General features: G+C 45.4%; 1 protein-coding gene across 1 annotated transcript; it reads left to right on the plus strand.

The window, feature by feature from the left end:
* Positions 1-2,383: 2,383 nt before the first annotated feature.
* slc39a10 (solute carrier family 39 member 10) lies at positions 2,384-25,658 on the plus strand (the record flags this gene model as incomplete). Its single annotated transcript, XM_080018911.1, has 11 exons — positions 2,384-2,404; positions 3,357-3,386; positions 6,465-7,835; positions 8,333-8,510; positions 18,699-18,874; positions 21,172-21,348; positions 21,780-21,900; positions 22,885-23,169; positions 23,342-23,422; positions 25,208-25,398; positions 25,506-25,658. The coding sequence occupies exons 2-11, from the start codon at positions 3,366-3,368 to the stop codon at positions 25,656-25,658; spliced, it is 2,754 nt and encodes a 917-aa protein (XP_079875037.1). The 5' UTR covers positions 2,384-2,404; positions 3,357-3,365.
* Positions 25,659-26,137: the final 479 nt, after the last annotated feature.

Raw genomic sequence — 26,137 nt, forward strand, 5'->3', positions numbered from 1 at the left:
ATAACTTCACACTGAAGCACCGCTTGAAAGACATGTTTTGCGCATCCATTTGATTTGTTATATGTCGGCAAATGTTGGCTTACGTCAATACTGCAGTACACCTGCAGCGTTTGTGCAAATCGGTGGGGTTAACTTTGCTCAAATCTTTGAAGTTTTGCTTATGTTTGAGCATTAAAGCTACATTTTCTAGGTTATAAACAGTTCTGTAAGAATTGGTCAAGGATGGCAGAACAACAACGTGATGTCAAAGGTAACGGACTAAAACATCATGGTGGTGGAAAAAAGATTGATTACGCATTTTGAAATGGCTGAGACAAGCTTGTATTTCACTTAACTTAACCTGTGCAGATATAAAGTTGTTGTCCCAGAAGGTTTAGTTTAACTCCTTAGTTGTACAACTGTTGCAATTGAGTAAGTCCATTTGAGCGAAAGCTATCTGGCTTCATGATACTCTTCCTCTTCTTTTTCTGTCGGCTGCTCCCGTTAGGGGTCGCCACAATTTATATATATATTTTTTATCAAACTTTATTTTTCGTTTTTAAACATTTTATTGCCACCATCGTAGCTTAACTCCAGCTCTTTTTTTTATTTTTATTTTTTTTAATTACCAGAGGTAAAATGTTAAGTTGATTGAACATTATGAAATTGCTATAACCTTTCTCTTGTAGCCCAAAGTGCAGAATAATTACGGAGCATTACTCAAAAGTCAAGCTCAATACAAAATTCCCTAGTTATTATATTTTGCCTTCTCTCAGCAAGATGCATGCTTTTCCCATGGCTCCTGTAGGCCCCCTGTTTACACCATGGCTCTTGCTACTAGATTGCCGTAGACCATCTGGCATGCCTTGCATCCATGTGGCCTTTGCTTGCAGCAGGCCTTGGTATAAAAAAAAAAACAACAACTTGATCCTGACCCTTGTGGTGTGTGCGTCTTCTCATGCATATGCAGAGCCTCTTGGTCATATGGCTTTTTATTTCGGCAGTACACATAAAAGGGAAGTACTAACTTGTGTGCACCAGAACTTTGGAAAAACCTGATGTTATGTAACTGTTGTTTTATCACATCCAGAGAGCAGATACTTGTTTGTTTCCCGTTGTTTAAATACTGTATTTCAGGTGCTTGTTTTATTGTCTTCACTATATAAGCAGAAATTCACTAAAATGTTCAATTGTTTTGTGGGAATTGAAGTGGCTCCTATAAATGTTTACCTGCAAGTTACAAGATTGGAGAGACTGTTAACGTCCTGACAAATTCTTCTTCCAATTCCTCATATGACCGACAAAAGTATGTTTAAACAGTTTATTGGCAAACACCCAGTCTTTCAGACGGTTACTATTTCCTCTACCGTGGACTTGGATTTCTGATACTGACATTGTCAGGATGTTTTTGAGTAAGTGACACCACTCCAAATTAGTTTGATCTTATTTTTGTTGGATATGCATGGTTTGTTTCCCCAGCCTTTCAGACTCTGGCCTCACACTGGGAATGGGAGGAAGGGAATGTCCGTGTGAGAATCATGAGACAGCTTTAGGGCCCCAGCTTCCCCCTCTCTCTTTTGTTGTTTCTGAAGATGATGGCTTAAGGAAGTTCCGCTGACTATATAGGAACTCATCAGTCATGAGAGTTGTGAAACAGTGTTTTACAGACTGTAAAAATTGTTTGGGCTTAGGAAAAGCAAAACATGTTTATCCGGATAGGTTGCAGAACCTGCAAGGAAGGTATTTTGAACGTCATCCCTGGCTGTTTGTAAATGTAGTGCATGACCTATTGAAGCAATAAATAAAAAAATAAAGGCCATAGACTTTATTATTTCTGTACAAGCTACTATTTACATATTAGCCAAAGTGATGTTATCTTTTCGATAAGGAACCCCAGTATACTGTTTTGTTATCTTTACGTCGAGGTCAAATTAATCCATTTAACTAGGTGCTTGGTATTTTGAAACAAAACAAATATTTGCCAATGGGTCTCCGGTGCTGGTCAGCTTAGAATCGCATAGCGCACATTTGTATCGGATTCAAGTTATTGAGAAAATAGTAATTGATCCGGATAGGGATTCACGTAGGTTAGTATTTGTTTATTTTTACGATACCTAAACCACAAACCTTCGAAATCCCGATTTCTCCATTATTATCAAACTTTCCGTATTGGTGTGAGTACTCTGCATCTTAAAGTATCCAAAAGTACTCGGACTCTAAAAAATAAATGGTTTCCCAAGATCAGAATTTCACATTGTAAAATAGAATAGCAGGCTGATAGATTAGGCTGTATTTCACATGTGTCTCCCTCTGTATCTCTTGACAGCTCCAGAGTGGCTGTTTCTGAAAAGTTGGGAAAACCTCCTCAGAGCTCCGGGTTTGAGGATCTCATTGGTTGGAGGGCTGGAGCTGGATTAGTACTACAGTAAGCTTCCATCTTCTTTTTTTTTTTTTACTTTGGCAGAATAAAATGTTTTTTTTTTATAAATAATTTATTCAACATATCAACAATACATTGAAATCGGAGCTTAAATAATTTGAAGAAATTAAATAGTCTTCCATGTGACGATATATATTGGCCACTGTACACACAATGCTTAAGCGTCAGCATTTGCTGCATCAGAATTTTTTTTTGTTAAATGTAATGCTTGTTGCGGCAACAAATGAGTGGTGTTTCCGGGGCCGTCCGACACAGAGACACAGGCAGAGATATTGCAAACACAGGCATTTATTGTAGAGAGTGGCAAGATGGAACCAACCGGGAGCAGATGGACACCTGTCATGACAGAGGTTCTCCCTGTGTGTGTGTGTGTGTGTGTGTGTGTGTGTGTGTGTGTGTGTGTGTGTGTGTGTGTGTGTGTGTGTGTGTGTGTGTGTGTGTGTGTGTGTGTGTGTGTGTGTGTGTGTGTGTGTGTGGGGACACACTGTTTTTGGTGATTTATCTGGTGCTTGTTGATTGCTCTCACAAGTAACAGGCGTACAGCCGCCCTGATCCCAGGCCCAATTACCGAGACCCAAGACAGGAGTGGGCTGCTTAAACCACACCACCCCACACCACACTTGTTTTGTCCAGTTCAATTGCTCATTTGAATTATCATAATGCCACGTAAGGTATGGTTGCAGAAACCCAAATTAGTAGGGTTTGGTTTATTTAATTTGGTGTTACATGTGTTTTGACCTGTAAAACCACCCATTAACACCCACTACGAGATTCTGACGCATTACGTGCTCCGATTACTTATACTTAAATGCAATAACTAGACATGACACTTCTCTCCCATAATACAGGGAGGGAAGAAAAGATTAGTCCATATAGGTATGTGTCCATAAGATGAAAGTTGTATAGTTAAATATTTGTCCATTTATTCTTTTCACAGTCAAGTTGGATGAAGGGGACCTGTGACATGGTGAGTAAAGCAGTGGCCGTCCTTATGATTCTATATCATAACACAACTCCAGGTCAGCTGGGATACGCCTACACAAAAAAGAGGAATGGATTCAAAATTCAAGACCTTTACTGGCCACTCGGTGGAAAGGTGTACTGTTAGCCTTAAAGAAAGAACGAAAACATTCAAAATATAGGTGACATGATTAAAAAAATAATAATAATAAATACTCTATAGCCACAACCAATGTTTTTTGTTGTGAGCTCCTACTTTGATTGAGCAGCCAGATTGTTTTTGGGATAAAATATTTCCTGCATCTGTTAATCTTGAGTTTAGTTAATGCATGTCTTCATATCTGTGTACAGTCTGAATACTGGTCAAAGAAAATGTATAACTGTCGTACTATTTTGAAACACTTTTCAAAAACATGCATTAAGTGTTGCTGACTGACTGTTTCTAATAGTCGATGGTTACCTCCAATATGAAAACATAGATGGGGAAGTCAGTGTATTCCATGCAATATTTACCACTCTACAATGGCACTTACTACATAATGTTTGACTATACTGTATGTGGAAAGCAAGACCCATTTCTTGCCATTTCTATTTCTTGATCTCACAAACTAAGAGCGACTTTCTGCTGCTTAAATAAAGCAAATAATAATTACATCATTTAGTGGAAGTTCTGAAATAGGCCCTCCAAACCAATCACAAAGAAACTTTCCATATTGTGCTGCCACTACTCACCATATGATAGTAATGTTAAAAAAAAAAAAAATTAAAACACTCCACATGGGTAAATATTTCTTTCTAAAAAAAAAAAAAAAAAAAGAACTAGAACATTGTGCAATATAAAGATGCTTTTGTCTACCTCAAATGTCATATGTACAACAAAGGCTGCATTCAGTAGACCAAGGGAGCTATGCTGTTAGCAAGGGTGTGTGCTTTGAGAATAGGTTCCTGTCTTGCCCCGTCCTATCTTTTCTTAGGTTCATAGGTCAGTCGCTCCTCGTGTTTATAAACACAGCCATTTCACCCTCCGTGAAGTAAGCTTGTAATCACACTTAATGCGACCCAGAGCCACATCATCATCTCACACTGCTTGGTGTAACTCAATTTCACACACCACTCCTTCAAGGGAGAAAGGGACGCAGTGGTAAGTAACCTTACTACCAGTCTCCTGAGGATATTTAAGATGAGAGAACAACGTCATTCTCTTTTTTTTTTTTTGTGTGTGTGTGCAACATTCGGAGATTTCTGCCACTGCTTAGGGTTTCTCTTGAGGTTTCTGAATATTTTGTGAATTTCTGAATGTCTTTGGTAAGGCTGGGCGACATGCCATGGGATCAATGTTGCGTTGTTGGACTAGATATCGTCTCAGATTTTGGTTAATAATTAAATGTTGTCTTTAACCAGCAAAGAAATGCCATTTTCTTAACTGCCGAGACTTTCCTTCTAACAAGGTCACTACTCACCTGGTCATAATATCCACATTACTAACGATTGTTTCTTGTGTGTAAATATCTTATGGGACCACCAGTAGTCGTCCACAAAATATTGTCATTTTCGGTCAAAAACATGAGCGAGCAATATTGTTAAATTTGACTTAGTCAACATCGCCCAACCCTCGTTGGCTCTGTTTCTGAGACAACAAAGTAGAACATTATGTACTATTACTACTACTCACGCAGTAACAATGTTTTGATACATCCTTTCAAGTTGATGCGAGTTGATAAAGAAGGGAAAAAAGATAAAATTGTTACAAGCTGATATACTCTGATCTCGTCTGCATAATAATGAGGAGCTTGGTGATGATACGAGTGCTCTGTTTAATCACATCAACACAGAGGGGCATTGTCACACGGCATGAAGAGATTTATTTCTATATCGGTTTGTTTATACCAAACCTTTACCTACCTTTCGCTTTGTTTAAATGTTGATTGGATATTTAGCGGCTTGAAGTGGATCATATTATGCGCTGGGAAAACAAAAAAGTAAAATAAAAGTGCTTGCTCTCGATTGAAAGTCCGTCCAAGTGCCACCACTTTAATTTTTTTTATTAATAGATGTGTCTGCTAAGTTGTTGTTTTTTTTATGTGAGGCTCTTGTGCAACTTCTCCAGGTCTTATCACGGGCTTTGAAACCGGCAAGGGATTTTTTTTTATCATCGAACTTAGTATCTGTTCTATTCCCCAATGAATTAAGTAAATCCATAAGTGTGTGTGTGTGTGTGTGTGTGTGAGGCGTGTGTGTGAGGCGTGTGTGTGAGGCGTGTGTGTGAGGCGTGTGTGTGAGCGTGTGTGGGTGTGAGCGTGAGTGAGTGTGAGTGGGTGGGTGGGGGTGTGTGTGTGTGTGTGTGTGTGTGAGTGTGAGTGGGTGGGTGTGTGTGAGCATGGGTGGGTGTGAGCATGGGTGGGTGTGTGTGTGTGTGTGTGAGTGTGAGTGAGTGGGTGGGTGTGTGTTTAGTTCTTGTCTCTGGCTAATGGATGGAATGGACTAGACAGAGCTCACAGCTCGGTATCGGCCGATAGGCAAGTTCAGGAACCAGTATCGGGAAGGAAAAAAAAAAATGCTATCAAAACATCTGTGGTTGGGGTGTTGATTCTCCTCCTACCTGAGGTAGTTGCCATAACGGGGCTGTTTTCCTCAAACTGACCTCTCTACCCAGCCACCCACAGGCTTTTCTGAAGACCCCATGAGAGTAATTTGACTGGAACTATATTGCTGCTTCTGGCATCTGATGGGGTAAAATGTTACACAAGTAGAGAGTTGATTGTGTTCCAGGCGGCTCCCCAGTCCAGTTGTTGTTTTCATTATTAGAATTGATGCTGTGAGTTGTTTGGTTTGATGAATGTAAATTTTCTATTTGTTGAGTGATTTTCAGACTTGCTCTCATTCCTAAATTTTCCTTTTGCACTCAATGTGAATGTCTCGTAGAACCTTTTGCATATCACTGCACAGTCTTCCTCGATTTCTGTGTTTATTAAACTTTTGCATTTCAACTTTCTCAAATTTTGGAATCAAAGTTAATGCTAAGATTTGTGTTTTATTTGATATATTTATTTTGCTTTTTTTTTTTTTTTTTTGCCCGTTTCCCCAGGGGACCAAAAGTGAAGGGAGAATGCAAGTCCACGTGCACACCAAGTTCTGCTTCCTGTGTGTACTTACCTTCCTATTCCACCAGTGCAGCCACGGTCATGGAGATGGCCACGACCAACACAGCGGGCATCGACATGACGACCATGACCGGGCCCACAGTGACCTGCAGATCTCCCAGGATCCGTATACGGGAGGAGCTACAAAGTCTCCTGTGTCCAAGAGCTTTTTGGGTGATATGCTAGAGGCCGAGCAGCGCTTTTACATCCAGCAACTGTTCAGACGTTACGGACAAAAGGACCGACTGGACTTTGAAGGTTTCCAGAGTCTGCTGCTCAGCCTGGGCCTGGGCGAGGTGAAGGTGGTTGAGTTGGAGCACGAGGATTTGGGCCATGATCATGTGGCCCACCTTGACCTGCTGGATGTCCAGGAGGGGCAACACTCCCATTTACCCACCCACAACAGCCATGGACACGGACACGACCACGGGCATTCCCCTGCGAAGCCCAATACCCAGCACCCGCACACAGAGCAAGGCCCCACCCGGTGCAGCCGGCAGGGTGTTGATGCTAGTCCAACTGCTGATAGCGATCCAGTGATGGATCACGATCATAAACACCGCCATCATCACCACAGTCACAAAAATGATTCAGAACATAAACATTCAGATGGTCATCTGCAGGACAATGACCACGCACATAAACATGAGCGTGATCATGCACACGACAAAGAGCACAAACATGAGCAGGATCAAAGCCCTGCCAAGCATGAGGACGCCTCACAACCTCATCAACACGATCACCATGGTCAGGATCATGACCATGACCACGACCATGACCACGACCATGACCACAACCATGACCACGACCATGACCACGACCATGACCACAACCATGACCACGACCATGACCACAAACTTCCCAAACAAACAAATTCAAATATACGCATTCCCCCAACCCGCCAAGAGCAGCCCTCCGTGGCTCAAGAAGCGCCCTCAAAAGCCCCCCCGGAGTCTCAACCAGAGACTGCAGCTCCGACACCCGACGCTTCGAGTGCCACGTTCTCCGACGCGAGGCGGCTGAAGAAGCCACCCAGGGGCAAAGGACAGCGAGGGAGGAACAGAACGCCTGCCCCATCCACACCTCTGTCTGAGGAACAGGACCACAGCCCGCACGAACACGAAAATCAGCACGATCATGACCACGTCCACGAACATAAACACGGCCATGGACACGGACATGGACATGGACATGGACACAGACACGCTCGTTCCAGTAAAGACAAAAGGGAGGCGCCAGGAGGGGCTCTGATCCCAACCATGTCAGACCCGGCTCTGCTCGCTCATTCAGGGGACAAGGTTCACCAGCATGAAGCGGTAAGGTCCTCAGTTTGATCTCACTTTCAATTTCTCCATCTCAATTCTGTTTCATGGCTTAATCTTATCTGGCTCCGTTTTCTCATTATATTTTAATGGGATTTAATTGGTAGGCAATTTTTAAACATCATTTCAAGCGTTTTTTCTTCATTAGTCTCCTTCGTTCCAAAGTTAGCCTCCTTATCCCAGTGTGTCATAATTGAAATATTTATATTATAAACATAACACTAACTTTGTTTTCCACAGAAGTGGAAATTTAGTTTTTGCTTAACAATGTTGGTTAAATTGAAATAGCACGGTTGACAATATAATGTGCAGCGGAGCCGTGAGCAAGATTGGAATCATTTTTTTCACACTCTCCGCCCCAAAATTTCCATATTAAGTTGACGTGTTGGCGGAGAATGCAATACATGCCTGAAAATCAAATTCCCATTTGTTCCTAAGGGAGATTTGTTTTATTCATACAGACTGTTATATACTGTCATCTTCTCCCTCAGTGTCTTAACCTCACCGAGCTCCTGACGTACTACGGCCTGAGCCCCGATTCGCTCATCTCCCCCGCCCAGTTCACCTACCTGTGTCCTGCGCTGCTCTATCAGATCGACAGCCGTGTGTGCATTCACCACTACCACCAGCTGGAAGTGGAGCAGGAAGCTCTGGAGCCGGTTAACTCTGGTAGGGACAGTGCTGTAAAGTAACAAAGACCCAGTTACTGTACTCGGGTGTTCTTTTGGGAGTATCCGTACTTTACTTGAGTTGTTATATTTCTGTCGACTCTTACTTTTACTGCGCTACATTTAGCCCCCCCAAAAGTTTACTTTTACTCCAATGCGTTTCCCCTGAACAACTTTGTGACTCGCTTCAGAATGAAATGGGAGGATGTCAGCCAGACCCTCGTTAACCGGTCATTGACCGCTATCAGACAAGATTAAAATGTAGTATTTACAATCGACGAATGCCTGAGTCGCAGACATGCGTCGATACCAGTATGGAGGAATTAACTGACTCGCCCCCGAGTCAGTCCAAAACATATTCCGTGTTTGTGTCCTCACACATGCAGTTCACTTGCAGCTCCAGAGCAACGGGTCGGAGGCCGCTTCAGTTTCATTTCAGTCCCGAAAGTTTAAAAAGTTGATGAAATGTCTCTGAGGGACGTGCAGTGTTGGATCTGTGTGAAGGGAAACCTGTTGTTGGGAACTTCCATACGGAGTGATTTCCCTCCACAGAGACACTGTGAGACAGGACACTGTTATTTGAGGCCTGGTGGTAGACAGACAGCGCCCTTTAAATTTTTAGGATAACGTAGCGATCTCTCTGCCGTGCACACACACTGCTCCTACATTACCCACAATGCAATGTCTTAAAGCCAACGGCCCAGTCACTACCAGTGTTTTTAAAAAGACTGACAAGAATACAACATACATTAGTTGTTTTAATTTGCCATGTTTAATTTATATTCATTCAATTATTTAAGTTGTTTATCCCCAGACATTTCTTTTATTTCAAGAGATGCTCTTGTTGAGTTTAGAAGAAACCCGGTCGGAATAAGTGCGGAAGTCGGGCGGGGCGTTCCGTGCGGGCGCCTCATCCCTCACAGACAGACCAACATTGAGAAAGCGTCCTGCCCGGAATCGGGCTGGTCGGCGCCGCTTGGGCGCTAATTCGGCCGATTCGCTACAGCCGCGTGCGCTCACGAGAAGGAAGCAGCGCTGCCGTCTGCAGCCGTGGCCCGGGCACGCCCCTTGGTCCGCCACATCGCTGTACCGGTCCGGTGTTTGGCATCATGTCAAACTGGTTTGAAAATTTTGAGACCGGGTAAGAGAGGGACTGAGAACGTCTCCCCAAACTGGGCTTTTCATTCAATTAGGAAAATAAATAAATCCACGTTTCAAAAAAAAAAAAGGCCGTAGGGGTGTCATGTTGGAAGCTTGGGCCGTCAGGGATCTCCAGCGCTCACGGTCTTCTGCTGTACGACGCAGGGTTTGGAGGCTGCAGCCAGTCCCTTCTTTGATGTTGTCTATCCAGGCCTTTCTCTGCCTGCCTCTCCTTCGTCTCCCCTCTACCGTCCCCTGTAAGGTGGTCTTTGCCAGGGAGGCGTGTCTTGTGACATGGCCCAATCAGGCCAGTTGGCGACGTTTCACTATTGAGCGTACAGGTTCTTGTTGTCCAGCATAGGCGGTAACTAACTGTCTGACGTAGTCGTTTGTCCGGTGTTCATTGTAGTAAATGTGTAGCATCCTTCTATAGCACTTGTTTTCGAAGGACTGTATCCTGCGTTCGGTGTCCGCTGTGAGTTAGGTATCTGAAGTCCTTTACTTCTTCCAGTGTTTGTCCGTTCATTGTGATGTTGGTTGGTGTTGGATGGTTATGGCTGTGGTTATGTGGTTATGGTTATGGCTGTTGTTACTCAAGTGCGACTGTCGAGTGCTTTTTCCCCCCACTGGGTAAGAACTACATATTTATTTATACAGTATATGTCACATGTGCTTCTGTCAGCTCTAGAAGGGGCTTGTGCTCTTCATTCACAGATGAATGGCGCCGGTACGTATTCATTAATATTTTGGAGGCCGCAGTCGGCTTCCAAATAACCCACTACCCTTTTCCATATTTTGCTTTTATAGATCACAGTCGTTCATTCCAGATCCAATGCTGCTCATTTAACGCAGGGCTACAGACAGTCCTCACTCTCCATCTGCGCCGACGCGTCGGTTGATCTGGTGCTGATGTTTAATCGAGGGATCGGCAGAAAGACTTGTATTTGTACAACAGATCAAGACTTAACATTTGTACCCATCACTGAGCAATCGCTGCTGGAAACGGTTGCAATCCACACGTTGCGGTGTTTGTTCAGCAGTTGACTATAAACCAATGAACCGGCAGCAGGGCCGGCCTGCTGCCGGTTCATTGGTTTATAGTCAAATCCTAAATGAGGTGGAAATCTATTTATAATTCCTACTTCCTGTCGACTGGATATTAGAAATTGCATTTTTTTTTAAATGTGTTTCCATGGCACCGTTTCATAATGAACACGTAAAGGGCTCATACAGGTGATTTGACTCTAATAAGCCAAATTACCCAGTGACTATCACATATATATATATATATATATATATATATATATATATATATATATATATATATATATATATCTCTCAGTCAGAGGCAGATTATTATTTATTTTTTAATGATCTGTTGCCTTGTGTGCCATGGGCAACAGACAAGCTGCTGATATAAACAACTCTTATTTATAAGGGAAAAACCGCAGGGTCATCGCTCTGAACCATTTGCTACACAATAGGATACCATCAGGATGTACAAGCTGCAGCTCGTCCGTTGACAATGAATCATAGGACTTCATTACGTTATAATCAAATGTTTATTTGAGCTTACCAAGCCCCATTATGGACCGGTAAAAACTCAAGTCGGCCAGAAAATGCACCCGTGTCCTTCCCCGGGTGCACTCCCTCTACTTTGCTCCATTTCTTTTCTGGTTCAGGGTGTGTTGACGCAGCGTAAACCTGGACGCGGGATGCATTTCCATCCCATTTCTGGTGATTCGGAGGAGCACCGAGCGCTCCCTGATACACGTAGAGCTGGGCGCTGGGGGAAAAAATGCATATTTGAAGAGTGAAAATCAGTGCTAGGTACCGAAAGTGGGGAAGAAAAACACATCTGAGACCCGATGAAAAGGACATTGTTGGTTACTCATTTCACGCTTCTTGCCTTTGTATCTCCTGGAGGCGTCATTAACTTTTATAGAGCAGTGGAGAAAGGACAATCTGTATTGGTCCTGTAAGCCTTCTGGCTTGATTGTTTTATGCTGGCTGTAAGGTCGGTAAACCAAGTGTTTTACATTCAAACTGTTGTATGCATTGCCAAAAGCTGTAGTCCAGTCTTATGATCACAGTCTTATTTTTACCAGTTGCCGTGCATTCCGGATCTCAAACTATTAACCTTCCAGTTCCCGGTTTGTGACCCAAGTCCAAGTCTGCCCAAAGAGAGCCAACCGCCGTAGCTCAACCCAGCAGAGCTTTACGAGGGAAAGGAAGCTCCTGGTCTCGTGGGAGCATGCGAGCAAGAACTCCACTCTCAAAGTTTTCAGAGCCAAAAAAAGTTTCCACCAAATGGAAAATCATGGTCTATATACTTCTTTCAAATGACTTTTTAAGCTACAGGTGTTGACTGACCGTCGACTTTTATTTTTTTGTTTTGGCACCAAGCTGATTTACCTGCCTTGTACTTTCAAGGATGCAAGACGTTCATTTGTCACATGCATTTGTTCATACATATATGCAGTGAAATGTCTTGCTGTTGTTGTCATGTTCTGTCATGTTGTTGTCAAGTCTCAATGGGACACAGTGATTTGCGCCTTTTCTTTCATTATTTCTCACTTTACATTGTTGTGCTGTTCATTTTTGTGCATATATGCACATATGGAAGGTTCTAAAATGGGGAAACTACACTATTGATGAACTCAAAATATTTCCACACAGGCGGTTGTGGTAAACCTCGCTCTCAGGCGCACACTGTGTTCCCCACTTTTATGACAGTTCATTATGCAATGGCAGTATTCAGAATTTGAACCTTTGAATTTCCTGATATATTTAAATATGAAATACACATGGCAGGGATATAAAATCAGTGCTTACATTTTAGTTTATGTTGATAATCTGATAATGGTTACTTTTGAGTTTATTGGGTAGATTTTTCCTTGCGTTTTTTTACTCCTAGCACCAGCTTTGTCTATGAATGAGGTTTTAACACTAAAAATGCTTTGGGCTCTATGTACTCCAAGATGAACACACACAAGGACCTAGCAGTCTTTACTTTATTTTTATTTTAAGGAGATGTCATTTGTGCTGACGCCTTAAAAGACAACACAGCATCCTCACTTTGTGAGGGTGTATTTCCTACTCATTAATACGCCATATACCCCCGATAGACCCTAAAGTTTTGTGCCATTAACTGGAAGCCTCTCCTAACCAGCTGATATTGAAGTTCCGGTATTGAGCAGTATAGAAACTCCCCCAACTCTACAGCCCCGTAAATGTTTAATTACCGCGCCCCCACACAAATGCTAATGCCCTCATCAACTGCGCCACAGCCCGCAATGACTGTCGCCATAAAATCGCCCATGACGACACGGAGTGTTGGCGACGGAACTGTTGAAAGGGCAGAAGCGGCTCCTCATTAGCGGAGAACTCGGGGCCCTGGCTGCTCTCCCAAGACGTAGCGAGACACAGCCATGGGTGTAGCCCGAGCCCAGGAGCTGCCTCTCATTTACCTCCCACCGACTTCCCCCCGCCACCTGCCCCATCCCGGTCCCTCTGCCAATTAGGAAACCCTAAGCGGCACCGCGGGCCATTTTTCTGAACCGCCGCTCGCGTGAGACGCGTAATTGGAAGGAAGACACAGACCAGTGGGTCGCCTCCGTCTCCCCATTTCCCCAACAGGCCTCGCCGTTCGCACGGCACCGCGCGCCCCCCTCGCTGCGTTTCCGCTCGGCGTAATGAGATAGAGCAATAGATCAGCTATGCATGTGTGAAGGACCCGCGGTGATATACTGTCTGCCTGACGTACGCGCGCCTCTCATGGTCAGGAGGCGTTCCGCTCGGTGGTGACCAGGCTCCTGGTATGAACCTGCTCCTGCGAGATGAGAAAGCGGCCGCCACGAGTGTGGTTTTGATTTGGGAAATTCAGTCCCTCCGGCGTCTCTCTGGGGTTTTTTTTTTGTTTGGTTTTGTTGTTTGTTTGTTCTTTTTGTTGTTTTTTTTAATTGTAAATGATGTGAGCGTTAAAGCTTTATTTTTGCAGCAGGTTTTCTCAAAACGTCTTTTCTCAAAAACCTTTTTTGCAGTTTCATATTGGAAAAACTGCTACTGATAAAGAAAGTCACATGTAATCACTTCCTCGCATTTTGAATACCACAGAAACAACTGGAAATATTTCGTTTTATGTAAACATCTCAAAGTTACAAAAAATGTTTCCCAGTATTGGGTCTAAAAATAAACTTTCAGTTCAACGCACACGTACAGCACTAAAATGGTTGGTGTGGGTGGTGTTGTCGGGGAAGGGCAGACGAGGTTAAGCGTCCCGTTGATTTAGCCATTTTACTCTATGTGCAAGATCGCGGCATAAAAGTGCCAGATCTGGTTTCATTTTCAGTCGTTATTGCGATTGCAATACCACCATTTCCCGGAGGGGCTGGGAATGAGTCCTAGCTGATGACTTTGCCCAAGTTAAGACCAAACCGGTCAATCTGGGCTCGAGCACGAGAGCGAAGACCGAAAGTGTGAACTTGCTAAACAGCGCTGAGCCACTCGTATCAAGGCCATCTGCTTTGTGTCCCGACACTCAGCCTTTACACCAAAATCAAAGCAGATTAAAGTAAATCGCTCTTCTAGGGTCCAGAGGCCGAGGATTCCAGAAGTCCCACTTTGGAAATGGATAGTGATCTCACTGATGGCAATCTAGTGCGGATAGCATTTTAAGTATTTGAAATAACTGGCTTAGACATTTTTGCAGTTTTGAACCATCGGGCTAAAGTAAACGATTTGTCCAAGGTGTTTTACTAGTAATAAAGAATTTGACTGTGTTAGAACCCTCATTAGCCTATTCCCACTGTTTGTGTCCCCCAGGGGCGGATGTTAAGCCGCCACAGAATCGGGGTTACCAGTCAGTCTACACCGAAGATAATAGATAATGGCTGTGTAATTACCACTCAAACATGAAGCCCTGTCTGCGTTGTCAGGATATTTCCTCTGGGAGGATGACACGCCTTCTGTTTTCTGAGTGGACTAGCTGCCTTTAGGGAGGGGTTTTTCTTTTTTCGTTTTTGTTTTTGGAAGTAGGGGGGCGATTTTTAATCCTCCAGCTGCTGAACAGGACGAGAACAGCTTGATCAAATCCCTCCGTGAGCACTCAGTCAAACGTGAGGCAGCCTCCTCCTCCCGAGCTACCCCACCTGGGACCGATTTGATGGAGCAGGGGTGCGTGTCCACCAGCGGGATTCCCCCTCAGTGATGTCTATGAATATATTTTTTTCTCTCGCCTAAGTGGCGGCACTTGTTCATTTTGTGTAATTGAATGAATCCTCACCTGATGTTTTCGCGTGGTAAAGATGTGTGCAGTGTGTTGTTTCTTACCGCTCGCTGCGAGCGTGCGTCTCATCTTTATTGCCTTTCTTTGGCTTATGTGTTTTTATACAGAAAAAATGAGCAAAATTAGTTTTTTTGTTTTTTTTTTCCGTTTTGTATTTTTTATAGAAACTTCCGGGCTGGTCATTGTCCAGAGAACTAGAGAGTTAATGGGCGGACTGGGTGTCAAAAAAAAAAAAAAAAAAAAAAAAGTTGAGGGTAGCAATCAACTCAGACAAAAACATATTGGGAGATGTGAAATTTGATGTTACGTTTCCATGAAATGCGAAAGATATGTGGTGTTTCTGTGAGTGTTTACCATCGTACAGCTTGTATTTTTATGATGCCTCGCTGGGTCGTGAACGCATCACTCAGACCCGCATTTCAGTGTTTTTCGAGGGACGTGCTGACGGATTTTTAAGGATAACTGTTTATTGTACTTTTCATGAATCCGGCAAAGTACTGTGGACTAGGATTTAAAATAAATCTAACAGATCTACTGACATCTACCAGGTAAGAAGCTGTATAAATACACACGTAAAAGTAGTTAGGTAACATCATCATTTGTCGAATCTCACTTTGTTCATTTTAGAACGAGACGTGTGACGTGTCAGTTAACCAAGACCAACTGAATATTTCGGGTTCCGGTAAGTGTTCACTAATATCCACTCGGTGTGCGGGTCCATTTGGATGTAATTTAAACCACGAGATCCTTGTGACAGAGCGGTTTAAACAAGACGTAAAGCGCGTTCTAGTGTTATGCCGAAGTTGATGTTCCAGTTTTAGGCTTCAAAATTCCGAAATTTTCCCGAACAATAACAACAAGGGGCTGTCGTACAGTCATAAAAGTTATGTTAATTAATATTTAATTAACATGAATTAATGTATTACCATAATAATATGATCATTATTATTCGTTATCAATTTATTATTAATGGATGAGCGGTTTGGTCCTTAAATGTCGGAAAATGGTGAAAAGTGTTGATCACTGTTGATTTATAAAACATCTTGTCGCCATGTTGCAGTTGTTGTTCATGTGGTTTCATGTGGCCGATTTGACTGCGATCTGCGGCTTTGGCCGGAGATCTCCAAAAAAATCTCTGCGAGTGAGACCTCGAGCCCCCGATCACGTGGTGCGAGCTCTGCACGACTTGTTGAAAAGTCCTCAGGGACCTGCTCAGCCACCATCAGAGGATTTATGTCCGATGCTGTTCCAAGCGCTTTGCGGGGAAAAGTGGGAAAGACTTAGATATGATTCTATATTATTTATAGACACGCCCACTTTGAAAATAGTTTGCTCATAAAGTGCAGAACATGAACCTTTGACCCTTGGAAATGGAGCAAATGTTTCGCAGAATCACATGCGTTGCCCTCCAACCAAACTGGACGGAAAGCAAGACCAGAGGTTATCCATATCGCCACATCTTGGACTCAAGTGTTTGACCTCGACGAAACCCTCGTGCACAGACGCCGAGCCGTTTGAAAGGGAGGAATTCAAAAATGCGTTGGTAACTCTGATTTAAAAAAAAAACCACACAAAACAAAGCTTTTTGTGTTGGTTCTGATTTAAAAAAAAAAAAAAAAAAAAAAAAAAAAAAAAGGACAGAACAGCCTTTGTGGCTCGATCAAGGAGCAGCAGCGGAAACGCTGTCAGTTCCAACATCTCCAGACAGCACTCCCACAATGCAGCGCTGAAGTCAGTACCTGCAGGATGAGCATTACCAGCTCTCTCTCTCTTTCTTTCTCTCTTTCTTTCTTTCTTTCTTTCTTTGTGGCACGGTGGCGCAGTGCATTGCACTGCTGCCTCACAGCAAGAAGGTCCTGGGTTGGATTCCCGCCTGGGGCGCTGTTGGCACCGTGCTCCGGGTGGGTTATCTCCCAAATAGGAGCCTTTCTGTGTGGAGTTTGCATGTTCTCCCCGTGCTCACATGCACCAAAAACATGCACACATCATCGTCTGACCAGAGATGGACACTTATCACCTGGTCCCCGGGCGCGTCCACGTATGCTGCCCACTGCTCCTGGCTGTGCCCCCAGAGGAAGGACAAGCCAGGATGGGTTAAATGCAGAGGAACCATTTCACCGGCACCATCAAAAGCATTTGCATGTGTGTGTGTGTGTGTGCAAGCATGTGTTGTAGTGTGGTGTGCTGTGTGATGAATAAAGACTTTCTGTTTTCTTTTTTGTTTCTCTCTCTCTCTCTCTCTCTCTCTCTCTCTCGCTCTCTCTCTCTCTCTCTCTCTCTCTCTCTCTCTCTCTCTCTCTCTCTCGCTCTCTCTCTCTCTCTCTCTCTCTCTCTCTGTGTGTGTGTCAGTCGGGCCGCCATGTCTGAATGTCAGCGGCGAAGGGCCCGGTGACAGCTTAGCGGACACACCGCCGGCTCGGATGTGTCATTGAATTTCATACTACATTTAACATCTTGTCCTCTGTAACAAGAGTGCCATAAACTTCCTTCTCCTTTGGTCTTTCCTCCTTTTGTAAAGAGCGTACGTCCTCCGCAGACAGGCCCGCCGACACCCTGAAAGGCGGGGCAGTCTCCGCCTGGTGTCTCCTTGTCTGCAGCCTTGCGGGGAGAAGACAGGCAGGATGAATGATGCTGAGGTGTCACTTTGCATTGCTTGCTTGAGGCCTCGTGGATCTTCACAAGGACCCGGGGGCTTGAATAGACCCCGTGGGGAGGTGCGGTGACGTGCCCGGATAGTTGGGCTGGCTACACTGGTTTGAGTTGGAAATGACTTGTCCCACTAATAGATTTGTATTCAAAATTGACACTGTTAAAACTGTTCTTGGAACGAACATTTTACTAACGATGACAGATCCTGGTTTCTGGTTTTACGTCGCCCTCCTTTAAGATTTAAAGCCTTGCCGAAGAGTTAAAAAAAATGAATGGCAATCATGATGTTTGGGTCGGTGGTGGAAAGTACTTCAGTACCGGACTTGAGTACATTTTTCAAGTTTTTTTAGTTTTCAAAGACTTTAGACTTTCACTCCACTCCACATATGGTGCATATGCCGTATTATAGACTGAATATAAGTAATAATATAAGTACTTTCTTTAAATACTTATACATTTAATAGCTAGTACTTTAGTATTTGTACTTTAACTAAAGTAAACGCTCAGGGTACTTCTCCCATCTCTGGTTTTTGGATACTTGCAATTTTCCAATAAAGACAATTACAAAAAGAAATATTCTCATTAAAAGTTTCATATTTAGTTATTATCCAGATTTGGGCAAATACTCTCGATACAGCTGAATTAATTGCAGATTAGTTGAGGTCTCAGCTTTTAGGATTTTTTTTTTTCATTTTATGAACAATATTGACGAACACTTTGCAGTTATTAGTTAGAGAGCGGTTTGCAAATAACTCATTTCGTGGGCGTTATTCCCACTTTATTAACCGGAAAGAGCATCTGAGTGGGCTGCGTAGGTGGTGCGCACATGCCAGCCTGCAGACCTCCACGCTTTAGCAAAACTAAAAGTGGTCCGCAACAAGCATTTTTACCAACCTGGCAGGCGACCTAAAATGAGTTTGAGACCCTGTCTTAAAAGTTATAATCCTGCATTTACATTCATATAAGTTTTTACATGGCGATGACCAAGCAGCTGGAGACATTCGTTGTTCACTTCAGAGCGGTTCCAAGAACATAATGTCATTCACTGAAGCGGCAGGGGGTTATCAGAGCCCTGCACTGTGTGAGCGTCAAAGTGCTCCTCTCTCTCCACAGTGTTGGTGTGGGTGTCGGGCTTTGTGTCCATCACCATCATCAGCCTGCTGTCCCTGCTGGGCGTGGTGCTGGTGCCCATCCTGAACCAGTCCTGCTTCAAGTTCCTCCTCACCTTCCTGGTGGCCTTGGCGGTCGGTACCCTCAGCGGCGATGCCCTGCTTCACCTGTTGCCACATGTGAGTACTCTGCCCCGGGTAATGGTCTTTTTTATTTGTATATATATTTTTTTTTTGGCGCCGTGTGTACATGGGCTGGTCCCCGCCAAGGGCGATGTCACTCACCCCCACGGCACTGTATTTTATTTTTGTTTAACGCAAGTGTTAAAATATTCTGGAAATAAATTGTGTTTAAAAAAACAAAAAACAAAAAACTACTTTATATTGGTTTTTAAATATGCCGGCTGCCGGTGCTGCATTGGCTCATGTGTTGGACCACGCACCGCGCACTTGGCGTCACTGAAGGCTCCTCCTGTGCAGGAAAGTCCCTGCCCTGAAGTAGGAGCTAAAAAAGTCCCCTAAACGGCGTTCTAAGAACTACGATCGTTGTAGCAGTGCGGACACAGATAAATGACTGTTCCCCAGAAAGATCTCAGAACGATGGAAACGTCTCTGCCGTGCGAAAAGCCCTATTGTGTAATGTAGGTCTGGGAGACGGCATTATTATGGACTGTTACAAATATTTATTATTTGTAAATACATCATCAACACCAACGGTCATCCCCGAAAATACTGTCAAATAATCAATATCGCCGTAGTCACCAAAAATATTTTAATATTTGATTTTGGCAATATCGCCCAAAGCTACTGGAATAGTTCTATCTAACTGGCTTTATTTGCTGAAGGCAGAGTCTTTGTTAGCGCTCTCAACTGTGGCTTAAAATATTTGCGGGACACGGGAGAAATGCAAAAGTGGAGGATTAGTTATTGCTGCCAATTAAAGTATCGCTTTCTAGGTTTTATCTCAGTCTCATACCAGTGCTCAGATAAAGAATCCGGTCAAAGGATAATTGGGCGAGAAAAGTGTGTGTGCAGAAATGCTCAGTAGTATAAGACTTGCTTTTTTTTCCAGGTGAAATTTTGAAATACTACTTGGAATGTTTTTTAGTCAATATTTCGAAAATCAGGGACAGGGAAATGGAGCCACAAGCAAAAAGGCCCCCACAAGGAACAACACTCAATAAGCACCTCAAAGAGCCATCGCTAACCGCAGAGCTTGTCAACTTGACTGCAGTTTTCTAGGGCTCCCTGCTTTAAAGTTGACCTAATATACTCCTTTTTACACCTCTTTCCCTTTCCCTGGTCCCTGAGGTCCCAAAACAACACCAAAGTTTTTTGGTTAAAATACTACTCAGATTATGCATTCGAGCCATTGTGACGTACCTCTAAACCCAGACTGTTCCAAAGCGGCCTAATTCGGTGTGTGTAGCTTTAGTTGTGAAAGAGCAGCCAAGCCCCCGGTCCTGAGCCGCTGGGGTTTGAGCTTTACTCCAGGTGCCGTTTTATTTACTCTGTAAACGCAGTTATTTCACCTTATCAGTCCATTAAAATCGTTGTTAACATCTCCTTCACTGTGTCAAAACTGAACAGCGAAAAACTAAAATACGGGTACGATCTCCCGGGAAAATGAAGGATTGATTTACGGCGCAGAGGAAGTGCGTGAACCGGTGCTCCACTGTGCATGTCTGCTGCGGCGTACCGACCCTGTAGATGCCTTTTTCTCTGGAACGTCACACTTAAATGGCTTAAATACAAACCGTGGATTGATATAAAAGTTGTTTGTTTTTCAATTTATTAATGGCATGTAGACTGTTTGGTGCTTGTAGCGAGGAAGCGGATGGAGAGGGTCCGGTGATTAAGTGGCTCCAGGTTATTACTTGAATTACTTAAATTATATTCTAATTGTATTTATTTTTTATTACTTGTTCTACGGAGCTGCCAAGCCTGACGCTTTGACCGTGAGACTCAGGCGGATTAACCAGCTCTCACACCACACCGCTTTCTCATGATGAGAACCCTGAAATAGATAGAATTGTTTTTTTCCCCTACGTATATATTTCCTCACTTGCACTTGCTTGGTCCCCGTCGCCGCTTGCGTGGTGGATGGGTTTGGGCGTCAAGGGCTCACCGTTTCTCCAAAGACAACAAAGTGTGTTTTTATTTTAAATGTATTTAACTCTCAGGTCACTCTTAAATGTCAGGTCACTCTTGTGACCTGTGCTGTCTAAAACGCAGACTCCTCCGCCCGTCTTCCCCTCGCAATAACCCACAACCACTCTCAGAGTCTCCTTCTGCCACGCTGCCCTTCCACCATCCCTCGCCCCCACACCTCCACCATGTGGGAGGCAGGAGTGCTTCGCTGGTCGTCACTCTCCAAAAATGCCATTAACGTCTTGATAAAGCCGGAGACCTACGTGACCCCCCACCCCCCCCCCAACCCCCTCCCTCCATCTCATCCGCCTGCCTCCCCCACACAGTCCCAGGGTCAGCACGACCACGGCCCGCCGGCGGAGGGCCAGGTGGAGGAGGAGGAGAAGGACCTCTTGGTGGCCTTTGACGGGGTGTGGAAGGGCTTGATGGCGCTGGCTGGCATCTACCTCCTCTTCATCATCGAACACTGCATTGGAATGTTCAAGCACTACAAGGACCAAGGGGTGAGCCCGGCGTGTATGACCAATGTCCTCGTCACCATTAACCGACGAGACACAAACCAGGTTTGATGCAAAATAAACTTCAGGGCTTGAAAATGTAGTTTGAAATTAACTTTGATGTTTATCTGTTAAAGTGCAAATCCGTGACATCATCGGTTTTGGGTCTGAGAATTCCATTTGAAACTGCAATGTTTTTTTATTTTTTAATTCATCATTCATTTTGGCGCTGGCCAATCAATCCTCAAGATGGGTTCTGGTGTAGTTCCGCTCTTGTTGAGGTAACGAGCATAAAACAAATGATTTAGTGGCTGTGTTGAATTAGTGTTTGACCACTCGAGCAGCCTTGGCATGACAGCGGGTGATAGTAGATCCATGCGCCGTCTACTCATCCAGTCGCAAAATATGATTTTCCGTCTCTTTTGGTTCCTTTGCAGGGCAGTTTTTGTGCCAGGAAGAAGCAGGGTGAGGAGGGCAAGATTGGCAGGAAACTGTCCGACCACAAGCTGAACCGCCGCTCAGACGCCGAGTGGCTCCACCTCAAACCCATAGACAAAGGTAGGGGGCTGTGGCTGTCTGCTTGTGTCACCCACAGCGATTGGTTTAATATAGACTTTGACTGAGGTCAATTACATTAAACTGCATGATAACAATACAAAGTACGATATCGAACGAAACAGCGCGATACACAACACAACAACGTTTTCAGAACAACCGCACTGAGAGACCCCCTGGGGGCGAATTCATAAAGCCATTGCGCCTCTTTTGTTCCTGCTAAACCGCCGCAAATAACATAAAAAGCGAGCCTCTCATTTACAAGGCACCGCAAACGGTGAAATGCACCGCTAACTGTGCTGCCACGCCAAGTGTCTAGGTGCACCGGTGCTATTTGTGCATATTTAAATTAGGTATAATTCATACATTTGGTGCAAAATTGGCCACTTTCTATGTAAATGAACCTCATTGAAAATAGGGTCTAATTCACAAACACCCGCGCTAATAGCCACAGAGTGAAATTATTACATTCTGCAGGGAACTGGCGATGAGTGCGCGCAACAAAAAAATATGTCACGCTGCACGATGGTCTTCAGAGAGCTGCTGCATCTGTAGGTAGCGGGACGCGCAGCAGTCCGTGGTTTTCACTCCAGCGCACTCCAAAAGCAAGTAGAACAATTTTTTGTACAAATAGAGAGTCACAAACGCTGTCAAAAACAGTTCCAGGATTCCTTTAAACTAATAAAAAGATATCGACAAAACAACTAAAAGTTGAACCACAGGTGGCATCAAACCTGCAGGACCATGGACAGCTCTGCAGGCCTCGGCCCTGGCACTTTGTAGAGGAAAATGTATTAAATTAACTGTCGTCGTTTCTACATTGTAATGTTAAGATTCACTGGGAACTCAAATTCCTTCAGTAGAAATATGTTTTTATATCTATCCATGTATTTATACATCAGACGCAAAACGAGGGCAAGTTGCGCTCAGCAGCCTCAACGTGTTAATAATTGACGTGATGTAAGGGAAGTTGTCTCTCCCCTCCAGGTCCCGACAGCACCATGGTCTCCTGCGACAACGGCCACAACGACACGCAGCTGACGGAGCTCCAGTCCCCCGACTCCCCCACCCACGCAGACCAGCACTACGAGCCCCCGGCGCCCACCAAGGAGAACGGGCACAAATCCAAGAAGCACGGCCACGGCCACGGCCACTCGCACGGCGGGAACTGCCACACCGACCAGGAGATGAAAGACGCCGGCATCGCCAGCATCGCCTGGATGGTGATAATGGGGGACGGCATGCACAACTTCAGCGACGGCCTCGCCATCGGTAAGCGGCGTGGATTTTTGCGCCCTCGCCAGGCGTCGGCCGCGCTGGGGAACAGTCGCTAATAACAATCTTTTCCGTTTCGGTATCAAATATATGCGGCGGTATTTACCGCTCGAGCATTTTGCCCCGAAAACCCGCCCATTTGGCTGAGCTTACCGGTCTCCTGTTCCAGGTGCCGCGTTCAGCGCAAACATCACTGGAGGAATCAGCACGTCCGTGGCGGTCTTCTGCCACGAGCTACCTCACGAGCTGGGTAAGTCCAAAAACCGTGGGCTCCGTATTTCACAAAATAAACATTTGCTCATTACCCGGCCGAGCCCTCGAGCGAGTAGAACAAAGCTTCTCTCAAGGCCTTCCAGCCACTTCACACACCAGCAGACAAATTGGCAAGCAAATTGCTGCTGTCACAGGAGGAAAGACAAACAAATAAAACTTTTCCTCTCACATGAAAAGAAGGTTGAGATTGGACATTTGGATATTGAGTCCGTATCCTGTTTCTGGGCCTTTTCAAACCTGTGTTGTTTTTTTGGGGGTTTTTCTTTTTATATAAAGCCCATTGGCGTCGGCAAGCACGGCACACTGAAAGATGTGCCCTCTCCCCTCCCAAATAAACAAGTTTTTGATTTTTGAGTTTTTGGAGAAATGGATTGATGTGTGGGTTGGGGAAGATGGACTGTGCCTGGCACTCACTGTCGGCACTACGCACACTGTGGCAAACGGGGGCAAATCGGCGTCGAAAGTTTCACTCAGCCGCCGCCAGTATCGTACCAATTTGTGCACCGCGGCACGGCTGTTATGTGTTTTTACGCAGCGGCTTAAACTGCATTCACATCGTCAAAAGTCAGCGTTCAGCCCAGTGTCAGACTGCCAGTTGACTCCTACAATTTTGTGCTTACAATAAACTTAGCGCTTAACCATAGCCCACGCCATGCGGCGAATAATTCTGGGAGTCGTACAAAGAAAATCGACTCGGTTCATACAGAGTTGAGCATTAATCTTTGGATGTGAGCGTAACCACAGTGTTGCGGGTGAACTGCCAGCTTCTACACAGAGCTGGAGGAACTCTGGTGGAATCATTGCCGTCGTTTATCTCTTTCTGATATCTCTGGAATCGGTCACGGCTCTGTAGCCCGGGGGTAAATGGTTTCCCAGATGTTGAACTTCAACGAGAGTTTTACGTGCCGCCACGTCGGCACGTAAAACTCTGGAGAGGAGTCCCTCCCCCCACCACCGCCATCTTTTCGCAACATGAGGTTTCCTGATGACTGTCGGCATCAGCGGCATCTTCCTCGCCCCCGTAGGGCGGCGGGCCCAGACCTCTCAGCCTTCCCCCGAGCTGCAGCTGGAAGCCAGAGAGGGATGATTACGAGGCCCCTTCAACCACCGGCGGTGAAGCTAATTGGCGGTGAATGACTGTTAATTGCGGCAGACGCGGCGGCGACAGGAACCTTCGCAGGAAATTGAAGCGGCAGGAAAAGGAGAACGGGGAACCGGGGCGCGGCCTCGGCCCCGCTCCTCCTCCTCCTCCTCCTCCTCCTCCGCCGCCGCCGTCTATTTAACTTCTCCCTCGCTCTGGAGATGATTGACGGAGCGAGAGCGGTGGTAATATATTCATTGTTGTAATTAGCGAGGAAAAGAGGCCGCTCGTTACACTGTCGCCGGAAAAGTAGGCCACCCCCCCTTCTCTCTTCATCTCAGAATCCAGGGCGTTTCCACTGGGACTCGGGGTCCCTCTGGCCCGGCCGCGATGGAGGAGGCGGCTCCGCATGTATAACCCGGTGTGTCGTAGGATCTCGGAGCCGAAGAGATCGTTCCTCGGGATGGGTCGTCCAACTCCGTTTCCGCGTCTTTGTTTTATTTCGTCGAGTGAAGCTCGGCGGGGACGAGGGAGAAATGGCGACGGGGGGGGGGGGGGGGGACGAGTGTCTCCATCTGATCGCTGCGGCGGACGCGGGCGACCGTCCGTCAACGAGGAGCGGGCGCGGGTTCCCACGCCGGCATTGCCGTCACGGTGTTGTTTGTGTGACTGGCCTCGCAGGTGATTTTGCGGTGCTGCTGAAAGCGGGGATGAGCGTGAGGCAGGCCCTGGTCTACAACGTGCTGTCGGCCCTCATGGCGTACGTGGGGATGCTGATCGGCACCGCCGTGGGCCAGTACACGCACAACGTCACCAGCTGGATCTTCGCCATCACCGCCGGCATGTTCCTCTACGTGGCGCTGGTGGACATGGTAGGTTTACCCCCGGCCTCTCTCAAAACGGCGACCCGCCGCCGTCTTTTTCTCCGTGCGACCGCCCATGCCAACCCACGGTCGGTAACTTGGTTTTTCCTCTGCAGCTGCCGGAGATGCTTCACGGGGACAGCGAGGACCACAAGCGCTGCCAGCTGGGTCACTTTGTGCTGCAGAACGTCGGCATGCTCACCGGCTTCGGCATCATGCTGCTCATCGCCATCTTTGAAGACCGCATCGTCTTCAACTTTGATTACTAGTGTGTGTGGGGTGGGGGGGGGGGGGGGGGTTGGTTGGTTTGGTGAGGGGGAGCTAGATGTGTTGATATTGTGCTTCTCAGCCTTAACATGCTGTGTTCGCTACGTGACGGTCCAGTCCTGCATGCGCGGTGAAGCTCGTCGGTGCCCTGTGCCTCCATTCCAAGCCCGAGCAGCGGCCCATCGTCACTTCCATCCCCCTTCTGTGAGCTCCTCCTGTTTCAGCCCCGTTAGCTGTAGCGCGACCTTTAACCTTTAACTATACGCTGTATCGCCGGCGTGGAGCGCTAGTGCTCCGTGCTAACCATACCAAGGTGACAACAGCAACCTTTGAAGGAAAAACTTACCTATTATTACCTATTAACATTATTTTCATTTACAGTTTCGGCCACGTGCCGCCCAGCGGCTCATTCGCGACGGAGTTCTTGGGCGAGAGCGAATTTTTAAAAAACTTCAAATGGTCGAAAAATAAAGCTTAGGCT

The sequence above is a fragment of the Zeus faber genome (assembly GCF_960531495.2).
Source record: "Zeus faber genome assembly, chromosome: 18".
Classification (NCBI taxonomy): domain Eukaryota; kingdom Metazoa; phylum Chordata; class Actinopteri; order Zeiformes; family Zeidae; genus Zeus; species Zeus faber.